Here is a 22,073-nt window from a genome sequence, read left to right as displayed (position 1 = left end):
GATAGAATTTTTTCTTCTCGATTTTTATTGGATGTCCGCTTCGATCAATTTTTCCAGCAAAGAAAAGATTGCGGGTTAAAATTGTAATACCATGTGGATATTTTGGAGTAATTTGTTGATATTATTTCATAATATTCTCTTTTATGAAACGAATTTAATGCATGATATAATATAATAAAATCTGGATAATTTTTGAAGAAGAAGAAGAAGAAAGATGTAAAGATGCTTAACTCACCTCGACGCGGATAGGTCGTTCCTTGAGCTCACCGGTGGAAAATACGGAAGCGCGGCAAGTGTAAACGCCATCATCCGATTCTTGAACGTTCTTTATCTTCAGTGCATACGTGTCTATAATGTAGTGGTCGTTCGTCTTAATTAATTCGCCGTTGTACAACCAGTCGACCGAAGGCGAAGGCCTTGCCCGCACTTTGCACTGAATAGCGAAGTCCTCGCCCAGAATGGGGTATTGATTGAGCGGTGCATTGTCCCAAGTGATCGCAACTGCGAAACAGTAATTACTCTCCAATAATTCTGTCTCGCGCTTCTTTTATATTTCGAGACGACGATGATTTGAATTCATCGGGTCTTTATTTGACGAACGTTTGACACGATTTTTCATTCGTCTCGCATTGAAAAAAATAAAATCAAACGAGATCATTTTCGTTTTTGAAACTAAAGAAAATTTAGTAAAAGATAGATGGAAATTTATAATATTACACATGAATTAATTCTTTCAGAAAATTATTCGAAATGAATTTAAATATTCAGTTTTTAATAAATATTAAATTTTAATAATTGTGTCGTGCACGTGCATGATAATATTTAAAATCAGTAAAATTTATAATATTATCTGATATACCATCTTTCCATAAATTAATATTAAAATTTTTAATATTTACAGATATACACAGATTTTTAGAGTATCATTCAAAAACTTGTTTCAATCTCTCTTCAACAATTTAAAATACAGAATACAATTTAAAATACAGAATATACATGGATATACGGTATAAGATTCTTGAAAAGTGATAAACGGAAAATATTACATCCAGAATCGGTGAAAATTCAAATTTTATTTTGCTCACCTATGGTATCGATCGTCACAGACTTCTGCAATTGAATCGAATTCGCGTAAGTGGCTTTGCACGTGTATTTCCCAGCCTGCTGCTCTTGCAGCGAGTTGAAGAACAAAGACAAGCTGTTATCCTGGTGCAATTCGGTGTACATCGGCGGCTTTGAATGGCCTGGTATGTTGCTACATGGGGATAATTAAAAGATCACTGTTAAAACATCCATATTTTTCATCGTGTTATCACAAAACCATTCCAACGATGATAACATACTATAACGATGATGGTGATGACGATGAGTGAGAGATGTTCGGATTGAGTGTTGCACAATGAATAGAAATTGGCTCGGTGTTTCGCGAATTAAAATCAATCTAATCGACGATTTAATTATTTATACGTATTTTCAAAATATTAACTAAAGAATTCTCCAACATGAATTCCTTATTCTTTATTTATCACGTATGTTCACATCGAAGCGTGAAATTGACAAATGAGAACAGAATTTTCTATTTACTTAGAAATCAAGAGAAAATAAAAATAAAAAAAGAAAAAATCCTTCAAAACTGAGAAGACCGCAACCATTGCCAATATTTTATCACCAAACAATATTTTTATATTATATGTTCATGTCATATACATAAACTCACGATATGAATTTTCAACGATATAACTCGACTATTAAGTGTCGTAAAAATCGATTATATAAACCAAAAACCAGCGACGAAACACTTTATTCCCTCGGAATATCCGAACGTTCCAAATATTCGGGGCGCATAAATCGTTGGCAAAACATCTAATCCGTATTCTAGCGCGAAACACCGAGCCGATATCGGTGAAATATCGTTACGAGGTTGGGGTTTGTACACGCGGTGAACACGGCGCGGCGTCGAATTCGGATCGATGACCGGGGTGGGGGAGAGGAGGAGGAGGAGAGTTCAACCCGAGTTCTCGATCGGGATCTTTTAGAACTCGACTTGTGGAAGAGAAAGGAAGAAGATCGGGGCGGGATCAAGAGACCACGGTGTTAAAGAGGTTGAAGAAGGTTTGTCGGCCCTTATCCAAGGTTTAAAGGTGGCAATGGACAATTCGGTCGTTGGCTGTTTCATACCGTAAACCGGGAAACTGGGGTACAAACGAGACGCATTCACATGGATTCACACAATTTAACAACACACCGCGTGACAGGATACTGGATCGAAGATAAGGTTCTGGTGCATAGAGATGCTGAATCGCGCCGTAATGAATAGCTTCGATACCAATTGGAAACGGCTAGGTCTGCAGAGATACGCTTTAATGAACCCTTTCGAATTGGGAAACGGGAGGATCCAATGATCGATCGATCCGGGGGGGAAAAATAATTAGAGTTGGGTTACTGATTGTTAGATTGGAAACTCGATACCGATATTTTCTTAAGATCGGTGGGTTCGATGGATCAGAAATTAATGTACGATCCCATTTGTTTTAATTTTACGCAAGTTTATTTACGTTTAACATCGTAATATAACACTTAATTAGGAATGATTCAGATTGGCATACTGTATACACTTCATTATTTAATTAAATAAGCTTCTTATTTCTATATTTTAACATAATCGTCTTCCGGAAGAATACGAAATCAAGTAAAAATTCTCTAAATTGATTCTCGATTTCTCCGACAAAAATTTTGCATTTGCCTAATATTCTCCATTCCAGAGAAATGGGTCTCGCTATTAGAGATAGCGAGAAGAAAATTAGGTGAAAATTCGTATTACACGACTTTTCTTTCTACTGAATCACGACGCAACTAAATTCAAAAATTAAAACAAATTCAAAAATTACCAAGTGGATATACGCTGCGTGGATGTATAGGATCACGAAAATTGATCCATCTCGTCCACGTGGTGGTGTGCAACTCTGTCAAAATTTACGTAGGTATTACGTACGACAATGAAGGGGAGGAGGGACTGGGCTGACGATTATGCAATAATACCCCTTTCTTCTTGCCTAATCGAGGAACACCGGAGCCTTAAGTACGATTAATGAAACGGTTCTCGGCCTCGAATACACGGGTCCCTCGGCGAATTTATCGGCCGTTATTCGCCGCGACGAGCGGACATAATTATGCAAATCGGCCGGGCTACGCGTAATCGTGCAAACACGCGATCCGACGAATCAGTTACCGAGGTTAATGCTCGTTGGATTGTTTGATCACGGGTGGGAGGGAGGGGAGTGTTCAATATTTGCAAGACGCGCGCCGCGATACATTATTTAGCCACCGAGGTTCGATCCTCGATATCGGAAGAGAGAAGACACGCGAGCGGATGTGGGATGGATAATGGATACGATCGTCTCTCTGTTGATCCAGGCCTGGTTGGGCACGAAAGGGTACTTGGGCTGAACGTTCTGTATGCGTTTTGATTAATTGTTGGCGTATACGTGCGATCAAATGGCTGCTATCACATGCTTGGAATCAATTGGATGCGCTCGAGGCCACTTTACCTTTGCGTGGGTGTAGTGGAGGAAAAAAAAAAAAAAAGAGAAAAGAGCGGGTTAGAAAGGGTGGTGAAGTAATCGATGTATATTTTCACGGTATGATTGGTGTAACGGAGCGATATTTTCTTTCTTTTTTTTTTTTTTTGACGTATAGGAATTCGAGGTGTTCGAGGATATTTCAATTTATCGCCGCTAGATGTCTCCTTCCGTTGTCTTTCTCGCAAGTAGCGCTTTCGTTTCAATTCCTTTTAAGCGATTAACTCTTTCGAGATTTTCGATTTTTCGTTTAACGATGGATACGATTTTATATTAGTGTTTTGTATGTATACTTTGTTGGAGTTTGGGAAGGATTATATTCTTGTTATATACGTGAAATACATATTGTATATAGTTCGTAAAAATTTATTAGAGAAAAGAAATAAAAAGTTCCAATCGCAAAGTAAGTCTTTTTAAGATTGTAAGTCTATTCTGAATATCGTGGAAAACAACATTTATCCATAACAGACGCCAGGTCGATAACAATTCATATCTTAGGATTGTTATACTTTCAAACCAGAGCAGCGTGTTTACACTGTAAACATTTATCCTATCGCGATCACGAGCAGTTTTGTCTGATTTTATAGTTCTGACTTGAATGTTTCGAAAATGTTCTCGAATTCAGTTTTATTCCAATTTTATTCCATAATCGATATTTTTACTGTTTCAGAAAGAAAAAATACATCGAAAAACTATTATTACTATTACTTTTTTTATTATTTATTTAAATTTAATAGAAAATAAAATACTTTTTAAAAAATTAAAAATATATAACAATCGTTAAAAAAATATATCCTTTGCCATTAATTTAAAAAAAAAAAAAAAAAATTTAGAAATACAAGTTCGTAAATACATCATAAGATTTCCTTTCAAAGTCAGGGTAACAATCGACCCGTCGTCTATACGGCACACGGGGCATTACACAGTCCAAGTATTAATTGCTCAGGTAGCCACGATTATATGTCATAAGAATAACACACTATAACGCAAGCCAAGCATCGTTTAACCTCTCTACTTTGCTCGTGAATTTTCTTGCATCAGGCCGCGTTACATGCGGCTTTTGGGTTGTTAGTTTGGCTCGGTTTAGCCGTTCAAATACAACGCGAAGCCAGTTTGGCCACGGAAGGCGGAAAACTTTCTCGAACAGCTTAATGAGCAACGCTTAGCTCGCGGAACAATTGGGCGGACCTGCAGCAATTAAGTGCTCCGTACAGGGGCTGTAGTAGACGTAAATCAGCCACGAGAGTGAAAGAGTAGGGGTGGTTGATGGTTTGCAAGGGGTGTGCACGGTGCGTGGTGGTATCTGTTTGTGCGTGTATGTGTGTATGTATACGTATTACGAAAGTATATATATATATATATAAGGCATAGCTAAGAAGGACAACGTCTTCTAAGTTTTCGTAAACGGGGGTGAACTCTAAAGTAACTCTATGTATATACGTAAAGATGTACAGAGTTTCTCGGATGAAGTGGATGGGAAATTTAAAGAGTGATTCTAGAAACTGAAACAAATACAGAAGTTGATAAAATGAAATTGCAAAAACGAAGCTTATCGTTTATATGCGATTCAATTCGAAATTGATGTGATGTGGGTTGTTATAAAAAATATTTTTCTCTGTATGTTCCATATTCCATATAAGACCGTTCCTCAAGCGGATATCTTTATACGAATTTTTTACGAGTATATTTACATAAATGAAACCGAAATAAAGATTTTTCTTATCCTTTAAGATCATAACATGGATTTTGCTTTGAATATTTTTACGTCTTATTGCATATCACGTAAGTATTTGTGTATTTAAATTTTTCATAAATTTATTAATTTTTTACAGTCTATTTTATATTCCATTGTGAAAAGGGAAAAAGAATTTCGTATTAAACGAAAGGAATATTATACTTATCGTCACGAGTATTTTATCGTTTTACTTTATCTAGTGAAAAATTAAATTTCTTACAACTTCAAGGATAAGCTTCGATAAATATTCTTACATATTAACTTTTGTATTTATTTTAGATTTTAAAATTATCCATTAAATTTATTCGAACAAAATCTATAGTATATATATGTATATATTTAGGGAACAATCATCGCAAAACAAAGGGAGATTGGCAATGACACTACTGGGTGTCTACTGGGTGGTTGCGTGTAAAAGTCTTGAATTGAGTTTTGTATACTCGCCTTTCGATCGGCAAAACGACGAGTCTGTGTGCAAAACAAGTGACAGAAATTTGTTATAATTAGTGCTAAGTGTTTGTCGTGTTTTCTATTCGTGTGTTATTTCAGAGAGAGAGAAAAAAATTGTAAAAAAAAAATTATATTACGTTAATTAGTCATGTATAATGGGTATGATGTAAATTTTTAACGGAAAAAGAGATAATTAATTAAGCATCAATTTTTATTAAAAGTTCCTCGTGTAGCTTTTTTTCTTTTGCAATTATAGTTTGATTTATTTTGATTTATTTTTCTTTTTTCTGTAGAAATAAATTAAATTTCATGGAAAGATTATTTTATTAAATTGTTATCTTATATTTTTTATAATAAATGACAAATGTTATTCAAGATAGTTAGGGAATAATTCTAATAATCAAAAAAGTGATAAAATGATAAAAATTAATGGACAAAACGAGACATGAATTAAATCATAAATGCAATTGATTTTTAGATTTTTGAGAAGATATGATGCAATAAAAGGGAGAGAAATAAATTTGATTTATTCAATTGTGACTTTAAGAAAAAAATCATTTTATACTCTGTGAATTACATCATACCCATTATACTTTTTTTTTTTTAATATTGCTAAAGGTGGCTTTGTTATTGTCAAAAAAGCTCAAAAGCGTGAATTTCCTTGCTCGTATATCCTCGTCTGACTTGAAAAACGTTTGTTTGCACCATCGTGACATTTTTTTTTCTTTTTCTTTTTACATTTCTCTCGCCCAGCGGGAGAACTTGCTTGAATTATGACGTTAAATCTGCGCATCATATTTTTGCGAATCCACGAAATTTAATAATCTTATGAAAAAAGAATATTCGAATATAATTTTTATTTTTACATTTATTGAAATTCGCAGAAGACTTTAATATGTTTTACATATGAGAAATTACGTGTTAAATTGGAATAAATATTGCTTTAATCTTCTTTTTTTAATCGAATAAAACTAAAATTTAATATGAATTTATATACATTTTCTTTTCTCTCTTTTTTTTTTTTCGTTCATCTAAATTTAAATAAGTTAAATCAATTTATGAATTTCAAAGTTTCATTTAAAATGAATTTAAAATTCAAAATTTCTCCATAAAATTGTAATCGTATTATTCTTTATATACAAGTCAAAACTTTGTTTAAATATTGTTCTTGTGGAATTAATCTCTCATTTCTAATTATATTTTTTACTTTAGACAATAACAAATATATCTTTTGTCAGTTTAAGTTCCTTCCTGATAAAATTTCGTGGAGAATTTTCCAAAAATAGATGAACTTGTTAATAATCAACTAAAAATAGAAAATAGATATTCATTATAAAATAGATCGTATTTCAAAATCATTAACGTTGCTAAAAATTCCAATTCTTTCTCTGCAATAACTCAATTACATTTTTCATAAATCCTCCTCAGACGAGAATATACTATATACGTAAATATTTATAATAGCAAGGAGCCAAGATATTTGAAAAAGTTACAAAGAATTATTACTAAAAAATAATAGAATCTAAATATATATTTTATCAATGATACTCACTTCAAAGGCTCGATCACACGATCTTGCGGATCGATCCATTGCATATCAGAGATCAGTTTCGTGTCTTCGACCTTTGGATTGCACGTCAGAATGATGCTGGATCCGATTGCCTTCGTCTGCGTCTCTCCACTCGGAAGAATCTCCAAGGAAGGCTCGGCAGCGTAAACTGTAAACAAAATTAAGGTATGATATATTTATTATTATATCGAAATGTACATTTTGTTTAGAGAAGGAAAGGAAAAAATGGAATAATATTAAACAGCAAATAATCTGGATTATTTATGTCCCAAATTTCTTTGGAGGAATTTTTATTTTTGCCAATCTTTTTAATCTGACTAAATGAATAACTGAATAATAATAAGAGAGAGGAATCTTGATAAATATTCTAGACATTTTTTGTGAATCTAGGACAGCAAAAAAAGTACTTTCAAAGAATTTGCTCACGGGAAAAATGAAAATTTCTTGATTAATTTTTCTTCTTGATTAATATTCTTCTTTTGAATTATCATACGAATTATCTATCATTTCTTTTTGTTGTAAACAGAGTAAATAATTATTCCAAGGAATACAATTTTCTTTCCTATATTTCTTGCATCTTTTTCTTTCGCCAGAAAAAGAAACAAGACTTTTCTTGGTTACCTAATGTAAGGAAAAACGCATGGAATTTTTCGATCACGACCTGAAAATGCTGGTTTAAGCCTTGACGGACAATTTTGCAACAACGATACTTTTATATGGAAATCGACACCGATTTTTTCTACTACATTTTTAAACGCATATGAAAAATACGCATATCCGGTTTACAATTATATACGTATTTTCGCAACTAAGTGCATGCTTTTGCGTGTTTCCAATGCCATGTCGCGTTTTAATAGAATAATTTTAATGGAATAACGAGATCCAACCAGTGTTTAAAATTAAATGTGAAAATTTTTTCTTTTTCAAGAATAAGTTTGAATGGAAGTTGAAACGAGGAAAATTATTCTTAATTAGATATGATTTTATTTATTTTATTGATATTCGATGAGAAAATTTTAAGAATATCAATTAAATTATCTTTTTTTTTTTTAAATTTTTTAGTTATAAAAATATAATTTATTCACAAAGATGAAAAATTGTGAATGATTTACAATTAAATGATAATATAAATTGATGATTCTTATAATAAAATTATGATAATGGCTATATAAAATTCATTAAAATATTCATCAATTTCAATTAAAAATTAAGATTCTTTAGATGTTTGAAAATTCATGATCACTTTTTTTGACATTTCTTTAATTTCAGGGACAATGGGCAACGTGCATGGACAAAGCAATTTTTACGGCCGATTTTATTCGCAAAAGAAAAAAAAAAAAATAAAAATAAAAATAAAAATGAAAGCCAAAAAACGAGAAAAAAATTGCACATTTGATCGTGGAAAGTAACAATATCAAAGTAACAAAGAAAAAGATTTTTAAAACGTCATTTACCTATTTTGAAAGGGGAAATATATACCGCGTTTTAAAATTTATGATCATACGACGTGTCTACATTCTCTTTACGAATACAAAACCGTTTGCGGGAACATATTGCGACAACTTCTACCGTATCTTGAAGCAAATGCAGGGGCAGCGCAACAGAGGGTGAGGACGGGTAAAAAGTGGTGCAAATTGACACAGAAAAATGTGCGCAAACAGAGAGAATAACGGGTACGTGAACAAAGAGCAGTCACGGGGGTTGAAAAAAATTGTCTGTGGTTTACGACTCTTTTTCAGAACACCGTAACACGTGATGGTATACCTGGAAAAATGTCGTCAGTCAGGTCTGACCTCTGTGATGTGTCGCGACACGAGTTTTTCTCATTTTTTTTTGAGGAAGAGGAATTATTTTCATCTGCGAAATGAGGAACGTTTATAAAGTAAAAATAATATACGCGGAGAAATACGATAATTTTTAATCGAATCATTTTAATTGTAAGTGATTATTATTTGATTACATTTTTTTTTTTACAGAAAAAATTTTAATTGTGATTATTTATCATTCGATTTTTTGATTTTCAATGTAAATGTGTAAACAAGATATCCACGCTCGAATTTTTTAACAATCTTTAATTTTTTATTTTAATAGGTCTCTAGCAATAAAATTAATAACAATTCATTTTGCGTGTCTTGGTATTATCAAGGGGTATTAAATTGAAAAAAAGATGTACGTAATAAATTCGATAATAGTATCTTGTCGAGACAAATAGATTATTAAATGTATGTGATAAATTTTTGGAACTATTTTTTAAAAGAATGAGATAATAATTCACTTCCTTTCTCAAATTATTTTTCTATTAAATTTATTACTTTATGTGAGAATAAAATAAAATAACTTCAAACGGAAAACGATTGGGAAGAGGAACGATACGAAAGAGGGAAAAAGAATTACGTGTACTAAAGGGGTTGGAGAAAATTGTCTGACTCATATAACTTGCTTCCACGAGATCATACACCTCTGTCATACGGTATTATCGTGAGTCACAAGTGCTTTCAAGTTGCAAACCCCTAATCACAACGATTCGAGGTATTCGTGACACGACGACAAAGTTACTCGAGTGAATATTTCACCTAGGTTCTAGCAATTTAGAAAAGAAATCAAACTAGTCTGCGAATGTCGACGCATATATCTTCATTTGAACTTGCAGCCGTTTCGATTCCTCTGATCAGTAATGATAATATTGTAAATGTAACTGTATGCTTTTAAACAGTTTTTTTAAAATATATAAAATATATAAAATATATATAAAATATATATAGTTTCTTCAAAATAATTAAAGAAAAATTTCAACGAATTTCTTGCACTTTGGGCATAATTTCAAACATTTATATCCCCAATATCATTCTGGATATCAATAAATGAAAACATCTATTTTCAAAACTCTGTATCAAGTTGAGTACAACATACTCAGTCTCTCAGATTCTGATACTGTCTCGTCATACCTAACAATATCACGAGTATCATTAATGCACACGAGGAAGACACGGCGTCCAATTCAATCTTACCCAATTTCTCTTACCCAAACGGTTAACAATGCGTATCGGTGATGTGGCTTTAAGGATGTATACGCACAACACGGAAATGCAGATCGACGTCTCGACGGCGCTCATCCTCGCGGCGGGATGCCACGGGTGCTTTTACGACGACACACGTGCGTCAACTATGATGCTGGAATGCGGCTGGTTATGCCAGCGTGACACGCAACGGGTGCACCGCACGGTACGCAACAACAGGAAGCCAGAATTAAGCTAATTAATCGTGACGAGCGAAAGTACGGAATTGGTCTAACTAGGAAACGGTTCTGTGCGCCTCCTCCAGTCGAATCCCGGAGTATTGCGAATAATTTTGCAAATTTTGCGATGAAGTTGATGGAAATTCATGGAAATTCTTCGTTTCGAGGAGGAAGATTCTTAATTTATCTCTTTGAAAGATATTACTTGAAGAATTAGATCTCCCAGTTAGAAATTGTGAAGAGGGAATTTGATTTCAATCGAGAACAATTTCACACGAGTGTATATTATTATACAGTTCGCATTCGGGATTGAAGAAGAATTTTTTCAATGGGATTAATGTAATTTCGAAGACATCGCAATCCAATTTGCGTTGGGATGCTGAGACGATTTACTGCTTTCGAAGATATTACCGAATAATTTACCGTAATTTGATCTTGTAGTTAGAAATTGTGGAAGAATTTGATTTCGCCAAGGCATCGTGAACAACAATTTCCGACAAGATATATCGAGATTTATTTTTCAAGAGATATCGCGAGCAATCTTGTAATGAAATTTTCGCTAGAAATATATCATTTTATGGAGCAATCTTCAAATTTGATTTCGTGAAGGAATCGTGAGTAATTCATTCTAATTTGTATCTCATATTTTCCATATATTTTTGAATCTTTCCTCCTTGAATTTAATCAAAATTTATTATAAATTTACAATACTATTATTATAAATTTATAATATAATATATATAATATAATATATATAATATAATATAATATATTATAAATTTACAATATTAATAAATCATCAACGACCGAGTAACATCGCTCAAATTAAGAATGCACGTATATTTATTTAAAAAACCGAAGAAACTGATCAACAACAATCATTTTAAACGTTTGCCAAACAACGAATATCCAACTACTCGACAAACATTTCTACCAATTGATTCTCATAACAATCAGCATCGCGATTCGGTGAAAAAAACTAGGAACATCTGTTCATCCGGCAATCCTACCTCGTGTGACGCGAATTCGCGAGTGACGTAACCTGTGCACATGTTGCACGAAAATTGAAATTGTGTCAAATGGAACGAGACTGGGAAAAAAACGGAGAGAGAGAGAGAGAGAGAGAGAGAGAGAGAGAGAGAGAGGGAGGCAGAGAAAAAAATGGCGTTCTCGTTTTACAGCATCGCAGTTTTGCTCGTGGGACAAGCGTTACGCGGTTGGATGTTGAAAATTGGTGTGTGCGGCAATTAATTCAACGAAAGAGGGGCAAACACATCGTCCATCGTAGACGAACGAGACACGCGTAACGCCCGTGGAACGAAATTAAAGGGAAGAAAGCTTTGGGTTGCATATATAATTTCCGGTCGGTGGTTAGGGCAAGGACGCGAGGAAAGGCGCCGGCGAATGGCGTCTGGGACGAAACTTACTTAATTGAGGCGGATGATGGGGCGAGACTCTCGTTACCGAGATATCGAACTTTTTAAGACGACGCGTTTCGCAAAATGTCGGAGGGTGGATTAAGGGGAAAAATAAGGGATGATTACGTGACGGATGGGCGAGATACTTTCTTTGGCAGGTTGATTTTGTATGGCTTGTTTGTAGCGCGAAAGAAATTGCAATGGTATGGGGAACAAGAAGGTGCGAGGGAGGTTTTAATAAATATTTAGAGGGTTGCGAATTTTTAGGTATTTTAATATCTTAAGTATTCGTGTATTGATTATAATCGTGGGATTTTTATTTAAATTTTGTTTAAATTTAGCAGAAATTTTGTTATAATTGTTTCAATTCATTTTTTAATTCGTTTTCTACTCTTCCAGTTGATACAATGTATTATTGAACGTGTCAAAATTTGTTCATTAATACGAAAAGAATCGTGATAAATATTAATATTTCTGTGGATAAAATTTTTATTAATATTTTTTTGCAATGTATGTACATGTAAGAAAAATCATTATGTTCCAGAGAATCTTCAATTTTTTTTCATTTATTAACACATGTATTCAAACATCGTGTATCCAAACTCATAAGTTCTCGTCGAATAGAATAAGAGAAAATCAACGACAAGTACGAAATACCAAAGAATGTAATAACTTCACGTAACAATCTCATCATCTATTACTTTCTCCATTACTTCATTCCATTTCAACCGAGCAAAAGGAATCGTTATGCTTTGCAAGATTCATAGCTCTCTGATCTATTCAGATTTCGTCATTAACATATCTCTCAAATATGAAACACATCTACCTTATTCATAAACTTTCATCATAAAATGAAAGAAAATCAATAACGTACGGAATATCTTCATCTATTGAGATTTCTTCGTTAATTTATGTACACAAACGTCACGTAAGTCATAAAGTTTTATTGCGGAATAAAAGAAAGTTAATAACAAATACGAAATATAAATAGAAAACATAATAATTTTACGTACAACAATTCCATCAGTTATTACAATATTATCAGGTATTACATTATCATACAAATTAAAAAATACATTACTGTCTTTGTATAAAGTGATTAAAAAATTATTACCAAATTTAAAAGAAAATTATAATATTATTTACCTTCATATTCCAAGAAAAATTTGGAAATTTTTTTAAAAAGAAAATAATACAAAACACATCACCAACTGAAGAAAATTGTACCATCAAAGAAGTTGGGCCATCGCTATTTTCTTACTTCAAGTTATTCCATTCTGCATATAATTTAAAAAAAATTCTATCTTTTTGTCATTTTGAAATGAAACGCACATAACTTTCTATTAAAAAAGAAAAAGAAAACTATTTCACTAACGTAATGGAAGACTGTGTCCTCTCCATATCCGATTAAAAAATATGATACTCAAGGAAGGAGGTAGAGAACCAGAGAGGTAACTTACTTAGTTAACGAGTGAACCACCAGACGGTACATAATTCGAGGAAAGTCCCCAAACCAGAACCAGAAGATGATTCAAACGGAAAGTCCAATTTTCGGTCTTATGGTCTCCTCGTTTCGCGATAAGAAGTTCAGCAATCGAGCAAGAGGGAAAGGTTTGGCCATCGCAACAAGGATTACACCAACCCCATTGGAGAGAGAAACGTCCCTGGATCGGGACAGCTTATTTGTTGGGAAGCTGTCCTGGGGAAACAACGCCACGGAGGTCGCGATAAGGCTCGCGAATTCATCATTTCCGGATCGCTTAAAGTCGGGAAAAGGGGAGGGAAATACGCGTGACACAAGGGTGGAAAACGAAAGATTCACTGACATTCAACCAGACATTTCTTCGGGCCATGATATAAGATATCGGGGAAAGCACGACGTTCGATTACACAAATGAGATGCTCGTGGTAATGATCGGCCGAATTTCTCACGAATAGCCATTATCGTTGCTCCATTATCTCGTGATTTAACGAAATTTCCGGTTGGAACTGCGCCCCGCCTTGATAGCCCTCGCGCTTTAAACGCTATCAATTATCGTTAAATCTTAATTGTTTGCACGAGGCATAAGAGGCACGGGAGTTCATTGTTGTTGACCCGCCTGAATGCAATTATCCAGCTATTTTGAAATTTCGTAATTCGGGTATGGAATGGATGAGATAAATTACCTTAGATGTTTCAGTATCATCCATAATTTTATTATTATTATTCAAATAGCAGGAATCGATCTTTATTCGATTGCCCATATAATAAACGTAGATGTAGTAATAAAGTAATGCATAATTTATGAATGCCATTAATGAACCTCAATTATACAAGCTTGATAATCTTCGATAACGTTAATTATGATCATCAAAGGGTCTCGCGCGATACTTGAACGATACGATTTAAAATCGAAGCATCATTACAATTTAATTTTATATTTAAATATCGCCATTTATATATCGATGTATTTAAAAAAATATACGAATTAAATTTTCCTTAATATATCTCTTTCAGGGTCTCTTTAAATATTCGGGTCACGAGTAAACAAATAAAAAAAAAAAAAAACGTTATCCCTTCCATCATCTTCCTCTTTTAATTCCACCACTTTGTTTTCTGTCGATGTATCGTATATACCATTAATATCTCACCGTAACAGCAATATTTCGTCCGGCACAATGGACGTCGTCGACCCCAAAAACCGTGCCATAATTTATTACACTGCGAAACACATCGCCTATTACGTCATAACAGGCCATCGGAAGACAGCGCGGAAAAACGCCCACTCATCGCTTCGCCCTCTATCATTATTATGTTATACGAAACTCATTCGACCGGGATTCGTGGACGAAAAATGGTCGAGGATCCATTCGTATGGATCCTATAATCGTTTTACAAATTCGTCCAGTCGATTCATCCTCTCGTCTCCCTCGTGTGCTTAAAATGGGGTGGTGCCTTTATCCATGCCTCCCCCCCTCCGAAATTCGCGAATTCATCGTTTTTAGCGGGCCACCCCTATCTTCCATCCCACCCCGTCCGTTTTCCTCGGAGATTTTCGCGAAGAAATCCGGTAATTGGCCCGAGGCTTCATCAGACTCGCCCTCGAGGGTAAGAAAACGGCTCTGAGAATCAGTCAGGGATCAGAATCGAAGGGATGGAAAAATGGATCGAGAGGGGATGCGACAGAGATGGATAAAGGGGTCAGGAAGAGGAGCTAGGAAGAGGAAATACAAGATGGGATAAAGAAAGAGGCCAAGGAAAATGGAACAGGAGAAGATAGATACATCAAGAGGAAATAAAGGAACAGAGGGAGATAAAAACAGGGCTGAATGAAGAAGAAGATGGAAGAAGAAGTAAGAACTAGTACAAGACAAAAAAGGAAACCGAATCAAGGAGCATATAACAGAGTAACATATAGCTGGAATATACTAAGATGGTATAGAGAGTAGGTATAGTCGCACAATCAGAGATCAGAAATGGAGAAAAGGTAAAATAAATCAAGAAGATGTGAATAGAGATACAAGAACAAATAAAATGGAAATGTATAACATGAAAGCTGGAATAGAGAAGTTAAGAACTGACAAAAAAAGAAAAATAGATTAAGAAGCGATGCAACAGAAAAACAAGTAAGTAAGATGGGACAAAGGAAGAAAATGGACCAAGAAGGGATATAAGATCAAGGAATCAGGAACTGATATAAAAATATAAGCACAAACAAAATGAAACAAAAAGAAAGCTGAAACGGAAAGGACAGATACATTAAGAGGGTGTAACAAAAAATACGTAAACAGACAAGATAACAGAAGGGACTAAAAAGAAACTAGTATGACAAAAATAACGAAGGAACAAGTAAGAAAAAATTCGGAGAAAGAGGGTCAAAAAAGAATCAGGAAGTATTATAACATAAAAACATGACAGGAATATAATAAAATGGAATACAAGGGAGGAGAGCGACAGCCACCACCCTTCTAGGACATCTTATTTACGTTAGTTAGGGTTTGTTGGCACAACCACCCAAGGGGCCATTCAATGGATCCACCACCTTCTCTTCCTCTTCCTTTATTCCCTGATGCATACACGTCTATACATACACGTTACAAAATTTCTTTTCCCTCCGGTTCTAGGAGGTAGCTATTGCCCTCGTCCACGCATTACAAACATCCAGAACGCGTTTCTCTCTCCCCATCGATAAGTTCCAACGTAGCCAAGCGCGTTACCATAACCGATCGTAGTTCGTTACTTACTCGCCACCCTGTACACGCGAGTCTCAGCGGGGGTTGGAGCCGAGTAAACTCGGCGACATGTCACTCGAGCTGGAAGAATTCGATCTGAGAGGGTTCGAGGAAACAGAGGGTGAGCGAATGGGGGTGGAGGGTGAGGAGGAGGGAGGATTTGATCAAATTTCGATATCGAATTGGCCGGGTAAGGGTGAAAAACGAGAGAGAGGGAGAGAGAGAGAGAGAGAGAGATGGCCTCGTGAGGGCTTACGAAATTTTCGTACGTAGCTACTTGACGCGAACCAGGCCAAGTTGGGAAGATTCCACCCCTTGTGCAAGTTTCCAACCCTCTTACACACTTTGACGATTGTTAGTTTTGATCCTGGATGGAGCATGGAAATGGACTGGGCGTATATTGTGCGAAGTTTGGAATATATATATATATATAAAAAGAAAGAGGACAAGAGGAATGAAAAATCGAGATCGAAGAAACGCGAGAAGGTTGAAATTTAAAATTGAACTCGAGACGTGATTGGAAATTCGGCTCCATGCTGGCACGCGAGACGGACTTTACAAAGTTTATCGAATATTGCTCGTTTCACTCTTTGTGCACTGTTTGCCGTTGTCTATTTAAATTTTTTGGATATTATTTGTTCATTTTATTTTATTTATTTTTGTAGGGGATAGTTCCAGTAAGAGAGCAATATTGAGAGGAATATTGAATGTATTTTTAAAATATTTTTAGAAATTATTTTCGATACTCAATGTATAAAATATTCAAACTTTAAAAGAAATTTCTTTAAATTCCATATAATATTTCGGAATCATAGTAAGATTGTTTGAAAAATTAAAATTTAACATTCAATTTTTTATGGTTGGAATAAATTAATGAGGCAATTAGTAATAAATTAACGTTTACCACAATTTTGGACAATCAAGGATAATTTATCATTTATAACACATTCAGCAGCAATTAAAACTTTCGTTTCGTTAAGGGGAATTTATCAAATAAATTCATTCCTCTCTATTGTACTGAATCAAACAACAATTGGAAATACATAACAGCATTGTAAATGATATTTATTTAAACTGGATACACAATATAATGAATATGCTTTCACGATAAAAAACTACAGTTCCTATATAACAAAAGATACATCGAAATATTATAAATTGTTGTGAACAAATTGATCGAAACAATGAATCGTGTTTCGTCCGATCTTTTGAAAAAAAAAAAAAAAAAGAATTGTTATACACATTCGTAGGTTTCGTACGCGTGTAAATAATGGAACAAGTTGCAGAAAAACAAAAGAAGCGAAGGGATTATCGAACGAAATGAAGATCCAAATAAAAACAGAAACACATCGTGACGAGAATTATTTGAAAAATACGATAATCTCGTTTGTAATCCCGACTAACATAGAAATTCTTTAACGCAAATCTTCTGTTCGCCATTCTTTTTTTTTTTTTTTTTTTTTTGCCCTTACACCGTCCAAATGAAAATGTACCACCGATCGTGAATTTCGTTCCGATTTAATTCATTTTGACCGATACGGAGCGAGAGAAACAAATTGGTAACCGGGATCGGTGAAATAAAATACGGTCCAGTTATTTCCTTTTTGCATATCGAAAAAACGTGGAACAGTACCGAGTACCAGAATTAATTGAACAGTCAGCCGAGCTGCATGGAATTTTTTAACGAAAGAAATCGTATTGTTCCCCTATATAGATGTATTTCGTAACGTTGTAACGAATAACGCGCGACCCGCGTTAACTCTTAAATCAAATTAATAATCTGAGATATCGACAACCTATCCTACTTTAATCGACTAGTTTCGTTACTTTAATACGTGGTAACGAGTTGATCAATTAATCGTGATATAAATTGATATCAACTTTAAGAAGAATTTCATAATTTCATTTTCTCTTAGAGTTCTCGATTTGGATAGAATTTATTTTGTTGCAATAAATCGTTAATTTATACGGGAAAAAAAAGTAAAATTTCATTAATTCAAAAATTAGAATTTGTGAAGATTTTAATTCTTCTGATTAATTGTAAGAAATTTATTTTCGTATTCCTATTGATCTTGAAGATAAAATAATTATTGGACGATATTAAAAATTATATGAAAATTCCAAAGGATTAAACCAAGACAATGAACGTTCGTTGTACTAACAATCAACTCCCTGATTATCCTCGAAAGTTTCCAAGTACAAATCAATTTAACATCCCTCGACAAATCTCACACGTCATTTCCTTCGAATTATAAACCTCAAGAGGATTTCCTCCCCTGCTGACACGCACGATTCCAAGTACATCACCGAATTACAATTTTTTAAATTCTCATTTTCATCCCCCTCACATCTTGAAGATTTCTTCGAGGAGAAAAATCGAATGGAATATTTTCAAGCAAACCTACTGCACTATACAATAGAATCTCATCAAAACCAATTCCACACCCTCTCACACGTCATTTCTCCCGAACTATACACCTTGAAGAGAATTTCCATCCCCCCCTCCCCCATCTACCTGCACAGAAACACACGATCCCACGACCGAATCAGGAACTTCCCGAGCATCCCTCTGTATAATCGAGTTGTATTTAAATCGATCGTCCAAGAACAAAGGGGAGGCAAAGGGGATGGAGCTCCCTTCTTCTCGCGGGGGACAAAAGAACCGTAGACCGAAGATTGGATTCGAAACCGATACGTCGAATGGAGGAAAGACGGAGCAACTGGACCATCCACCTTATATCCTTGCCCACCCTCCTCCCTTGAAAAGTTTCTCGATTAAGGGTTGGCCGAAGGATCGTTTCGTTGTAATCTCGTCGACAAACTCTCGCTATTAAGTAGCTCGATATAACGTGATGGGATAATGAAGTGGTCGAAGGGATGCGGTCGTTTCATAAACCGAAATTATACGCGCTAATGCAAACGTAGTAGAGGATGGCCGTGGTGATGGTGGTGGTGGTTTTCCAAGCTGACGAAACTTGGAACGGCATGCGCGGATTATCCGGTCGTTCGCGCTTCGTTGACCGGAGAAAGGTGTTCCGTTATTAATAGCAATTAAGCAAATGGACCCTGCCTCGGAATTTCATTAGATCGGGTTGCGAACGGGCCCTGAGGGTGCATGAATTTCTCGTTCGAGTTAGGTGTGAATGACAAGAGGTTGGGGGATGAAGATGGAAGTTCGATTCTCCGGATGAATCGTTGGAGTGAGATGTGTTCAATCGTTTGGATGATTTGGGAAATTTTTGGGAAATTTTTGGGAAATTGAATTGCGACGGTTAATTGGTTAATGATTCGAGGGTGAGTGTACGCGTGAGAATCTGAATTCGATTCTGAATTTTTGAGATATTGTTGTTACGTGGTTGTTTAGTGGTTGAGGTGGAAAAGTTAATTGGATTATTGGATGTGAGAGGATTTGAGGGAATAATTAATCTTTGAAAAGATTGTTATGATAATATGATTAACATGTAAAAATGTTTCGCAGCATTGTGTGTAAAAAAATTTCAGGAATTTTTGAAGGCATGTGGTAAAAATCTGAAATTTATTGGACATTCTTGGTATTCTTCACTTCGAAAACAGGCGAAACGAACCCGTTTCTAGTTTGTTTCCACGCTTTAGATGAAATTGAGGAAACCATGATACGAGAGAATGAACGAAAGTCAGTACCGTGTGAACAGTTGGCACGTGGCTCGACAAGAAGCCATTAGAAACGAGCAATTTGACTGCAAGGCTTCCGTCTAAAACTGGCTTTTCGAGTTGCTGTACCAAAATAGGATCTTCTATGCAGAAACAAAGTTTGTTCACGGTGATGAATAATGAATTCCAAATGCGTTCCAACCAGATGACGTGAAAAATATCGAAGAATTAACACTGTGTGTCTGTTGGAAAATTATTATAGAATCGATGTCTACACTGAAATATCTCTGTGTGAAATATTTTCTTGCTATTATTAATGATTGATAATTAACTAATAACTCAAATCATAGTCTCTATAGATAGAAATACGTATCGCGAATTAATTTATTCTTAAAAAAAGGAAAAACAATTAAATACATATACATATTTCTAATTATTATATTAATATCGTATTATTTTATATGTAACATGATATCCTCTAAACGATAACTTTATTAACGGTTTAATTAAAATCGTGATCGAATTAATTTAAAAAAAAATTCGAAACTCGTCATTTCAACGAGTTCGATAATTATAACCATCAATTACCATTACGTTTCATCATCTCTATTCTCCACTCTCATCAAAAATTTAATTCTCGTACAAAAGAAGGAAAGAAAAAGACGTAAAAATATAAAAATTATCCGAAACAAGTATACAGTATTTTTCACCATCGATTTTCAGCTCGGTTGGTTTATGATGTTCGGCGCTCGTTTAGCTTTGATCCACGAGGAAAACGCGTGCGAGAAAAGGGCGAAAAAATAGGGAAGGGGGAGGGAGGGTGGAGAAAGGCGCCCAACCACTGTCTCTCTCTTTCCACGGTACAACATTTAATTAGAAGCGGCTTATCTCAGTCCAGAGGGTGTGTGCACGTCCAAGAGAGAAGAGTTTTTATCGGTGTCCCTCCGCGGCGTGCCTTTCAGAGTCGTGATACGCAACTCGGGTTTAGAAGGCTTCCTTGTTACCTTTGTGCGGGGATGCGCGCTCTTTGATCGGGGGAACGTTTTGATTCGAGTGGCGGGTTTCGTTTAGAATTTAATCGTCATTCAGACGCACGGGCTCGACAACTGGGTCGTAGTTTTCAAACTAGTTTTCAAATATGCATGTTTTATTTCGTTTCGTTTCGTTTCGTTTCGTTTCGTGTTTGCGATGCAAATAGGGATGGTTTGTTTATTTACTCGTGAAGGAATTAAATTTGCGTATTTAAATTTCTCTTTGAGAGAGTTTTTATTTTTTATTTTTTTTTTTTTTTTTTTTAGAAATAGTTTGATGGGTTGGTTAACCGTGTTGCGGTACTTAGATCACTTTTTATCCGATTGTATCTTGTTTCGAAGAGTTTTGTGAGAATTTTTTTTATTTCGTTTTATTTCGTAAGATTGAAAATAAAGGTAAAACTGTTTCTTTGGAAAATGTGATATTTATAATCCTTGGATAATTGCGATTGGTTAATTTAGTTAATTTTAATTTTTAGAAATTTATTTATTAGTATATCCAGATAAATGTATAAAATAAATAGATAGGTGAAAATAGATAGAAATAGATAGGTGAAACGGTATAATTATCTTTTGAATTTATAATGTGATGAGGAAATAAGGAAACATGTAACTTTCAATTACTTCCTCCTTAGAAATTATTCATTCTGAGATCCAAAATTATAGAGCCAAATGCTTTTAACGAGATCGTAAAATAAAATCCAAGGATGAAGAATTAATTAATTTCAATGGATTTTTAGGTGAATTCTATTCTACTAATTTAATTTTTAAATTTATAATTCTATAAATATTCTTTCGTTTTGTGATTCAAAATTATATCGTCAATTTTCAGAGATAAACACTGATACAACTACTAGTTAAATAATATTTTTAATAATATAATAAATATATTAATATATTAATAATTAATCTTTGAATTATTTTTCTATTGTTATTTTTTTCTAATTTTAGATGTTTTATCAATTTTTAATTCAATATTATGTAAAAAAAAAAGTGAAATGAAAATATTTTTCATTTATTTTTTCACGTTTCATCATTTTTTTTTTTTTCCTATACTATGAATATTAAAACAGCTTGCATAAATAACACGGTTTTCTCAATAAAACCCCAAAAAAATTTAAAAAAAAAACATATTCTTATTGTAAGAAGAAAAGATCAAATTTCATATCGTTCGTATTAAATTATCAATTATCTCGATCACGAAAATTCATTGT

At 34.3% G+C, this 22,073-nt stretch overlaps 1 protein-coding gene across 5 annotated transcripts in view; it reads right to left on the bottom strand.

Moving 5' to 3' along the window:
• Window positions 1–22,073, bottom strand: part of LOC122711156 (fasciclin-2-like) — a 164,491-nt gene that overhangs the window by 23,909 nt on the left and 118,509 nt on the right. For 3 of the 5 annotated variants that reach the window (XM_043929648.1, XM_043929674.1, XM_043929684.1), the window contains exons 1-5: window positions 10,356–10,472; window positions 7,316–7,481; window positions 5,758–5,781; window positions 1,086–1,255; window positions 236–501 (exon numbers count right to left, since the gene is read on the bottom strand). In XM_043929648.1, coding sequence (XP_043785583.1) covers window positions 236–501; window positions 1,086–1,255; window positions 5,758–5,781; window positions 7,316–7,481; window positions 10,356–10,446 — 717 coding nt within the window. In that variant the 5' untranslated portion in view covers window positions 10,447–10,472. Of the gene's footprint in view, window positions 1–235; window positions 502–1,085; window positions 1,256–5,757; window positions 5,782–7,315; window positions 7,482–10,355; window positions 10,473–22,073 lie in introns of those variants that run through there. The other 2 variants (XM_043929656.1, XM_043929664.1) reach the window with 2 other exon arrangements.

Source organism: Apis laboriosa, unplaced genomic scaffold (assembly GCF_014066325.1).
Source record: "Apis laboriosa isolate Shangri-la unplaced genomic scaffold, ASM1406632v1 scaffold111_cov153, whole genome shotgun sequence".
In the NCBI taxonomy this organism is placed as follows: Eukaryota; Metazoa; Arthropoda; class Insecta; order Hymenoptera; family Apidae; genus Apis; species Apis laboriosa.
This window is presented reverse-complemented; position numbering and strand designations above follow the sequence as displayed.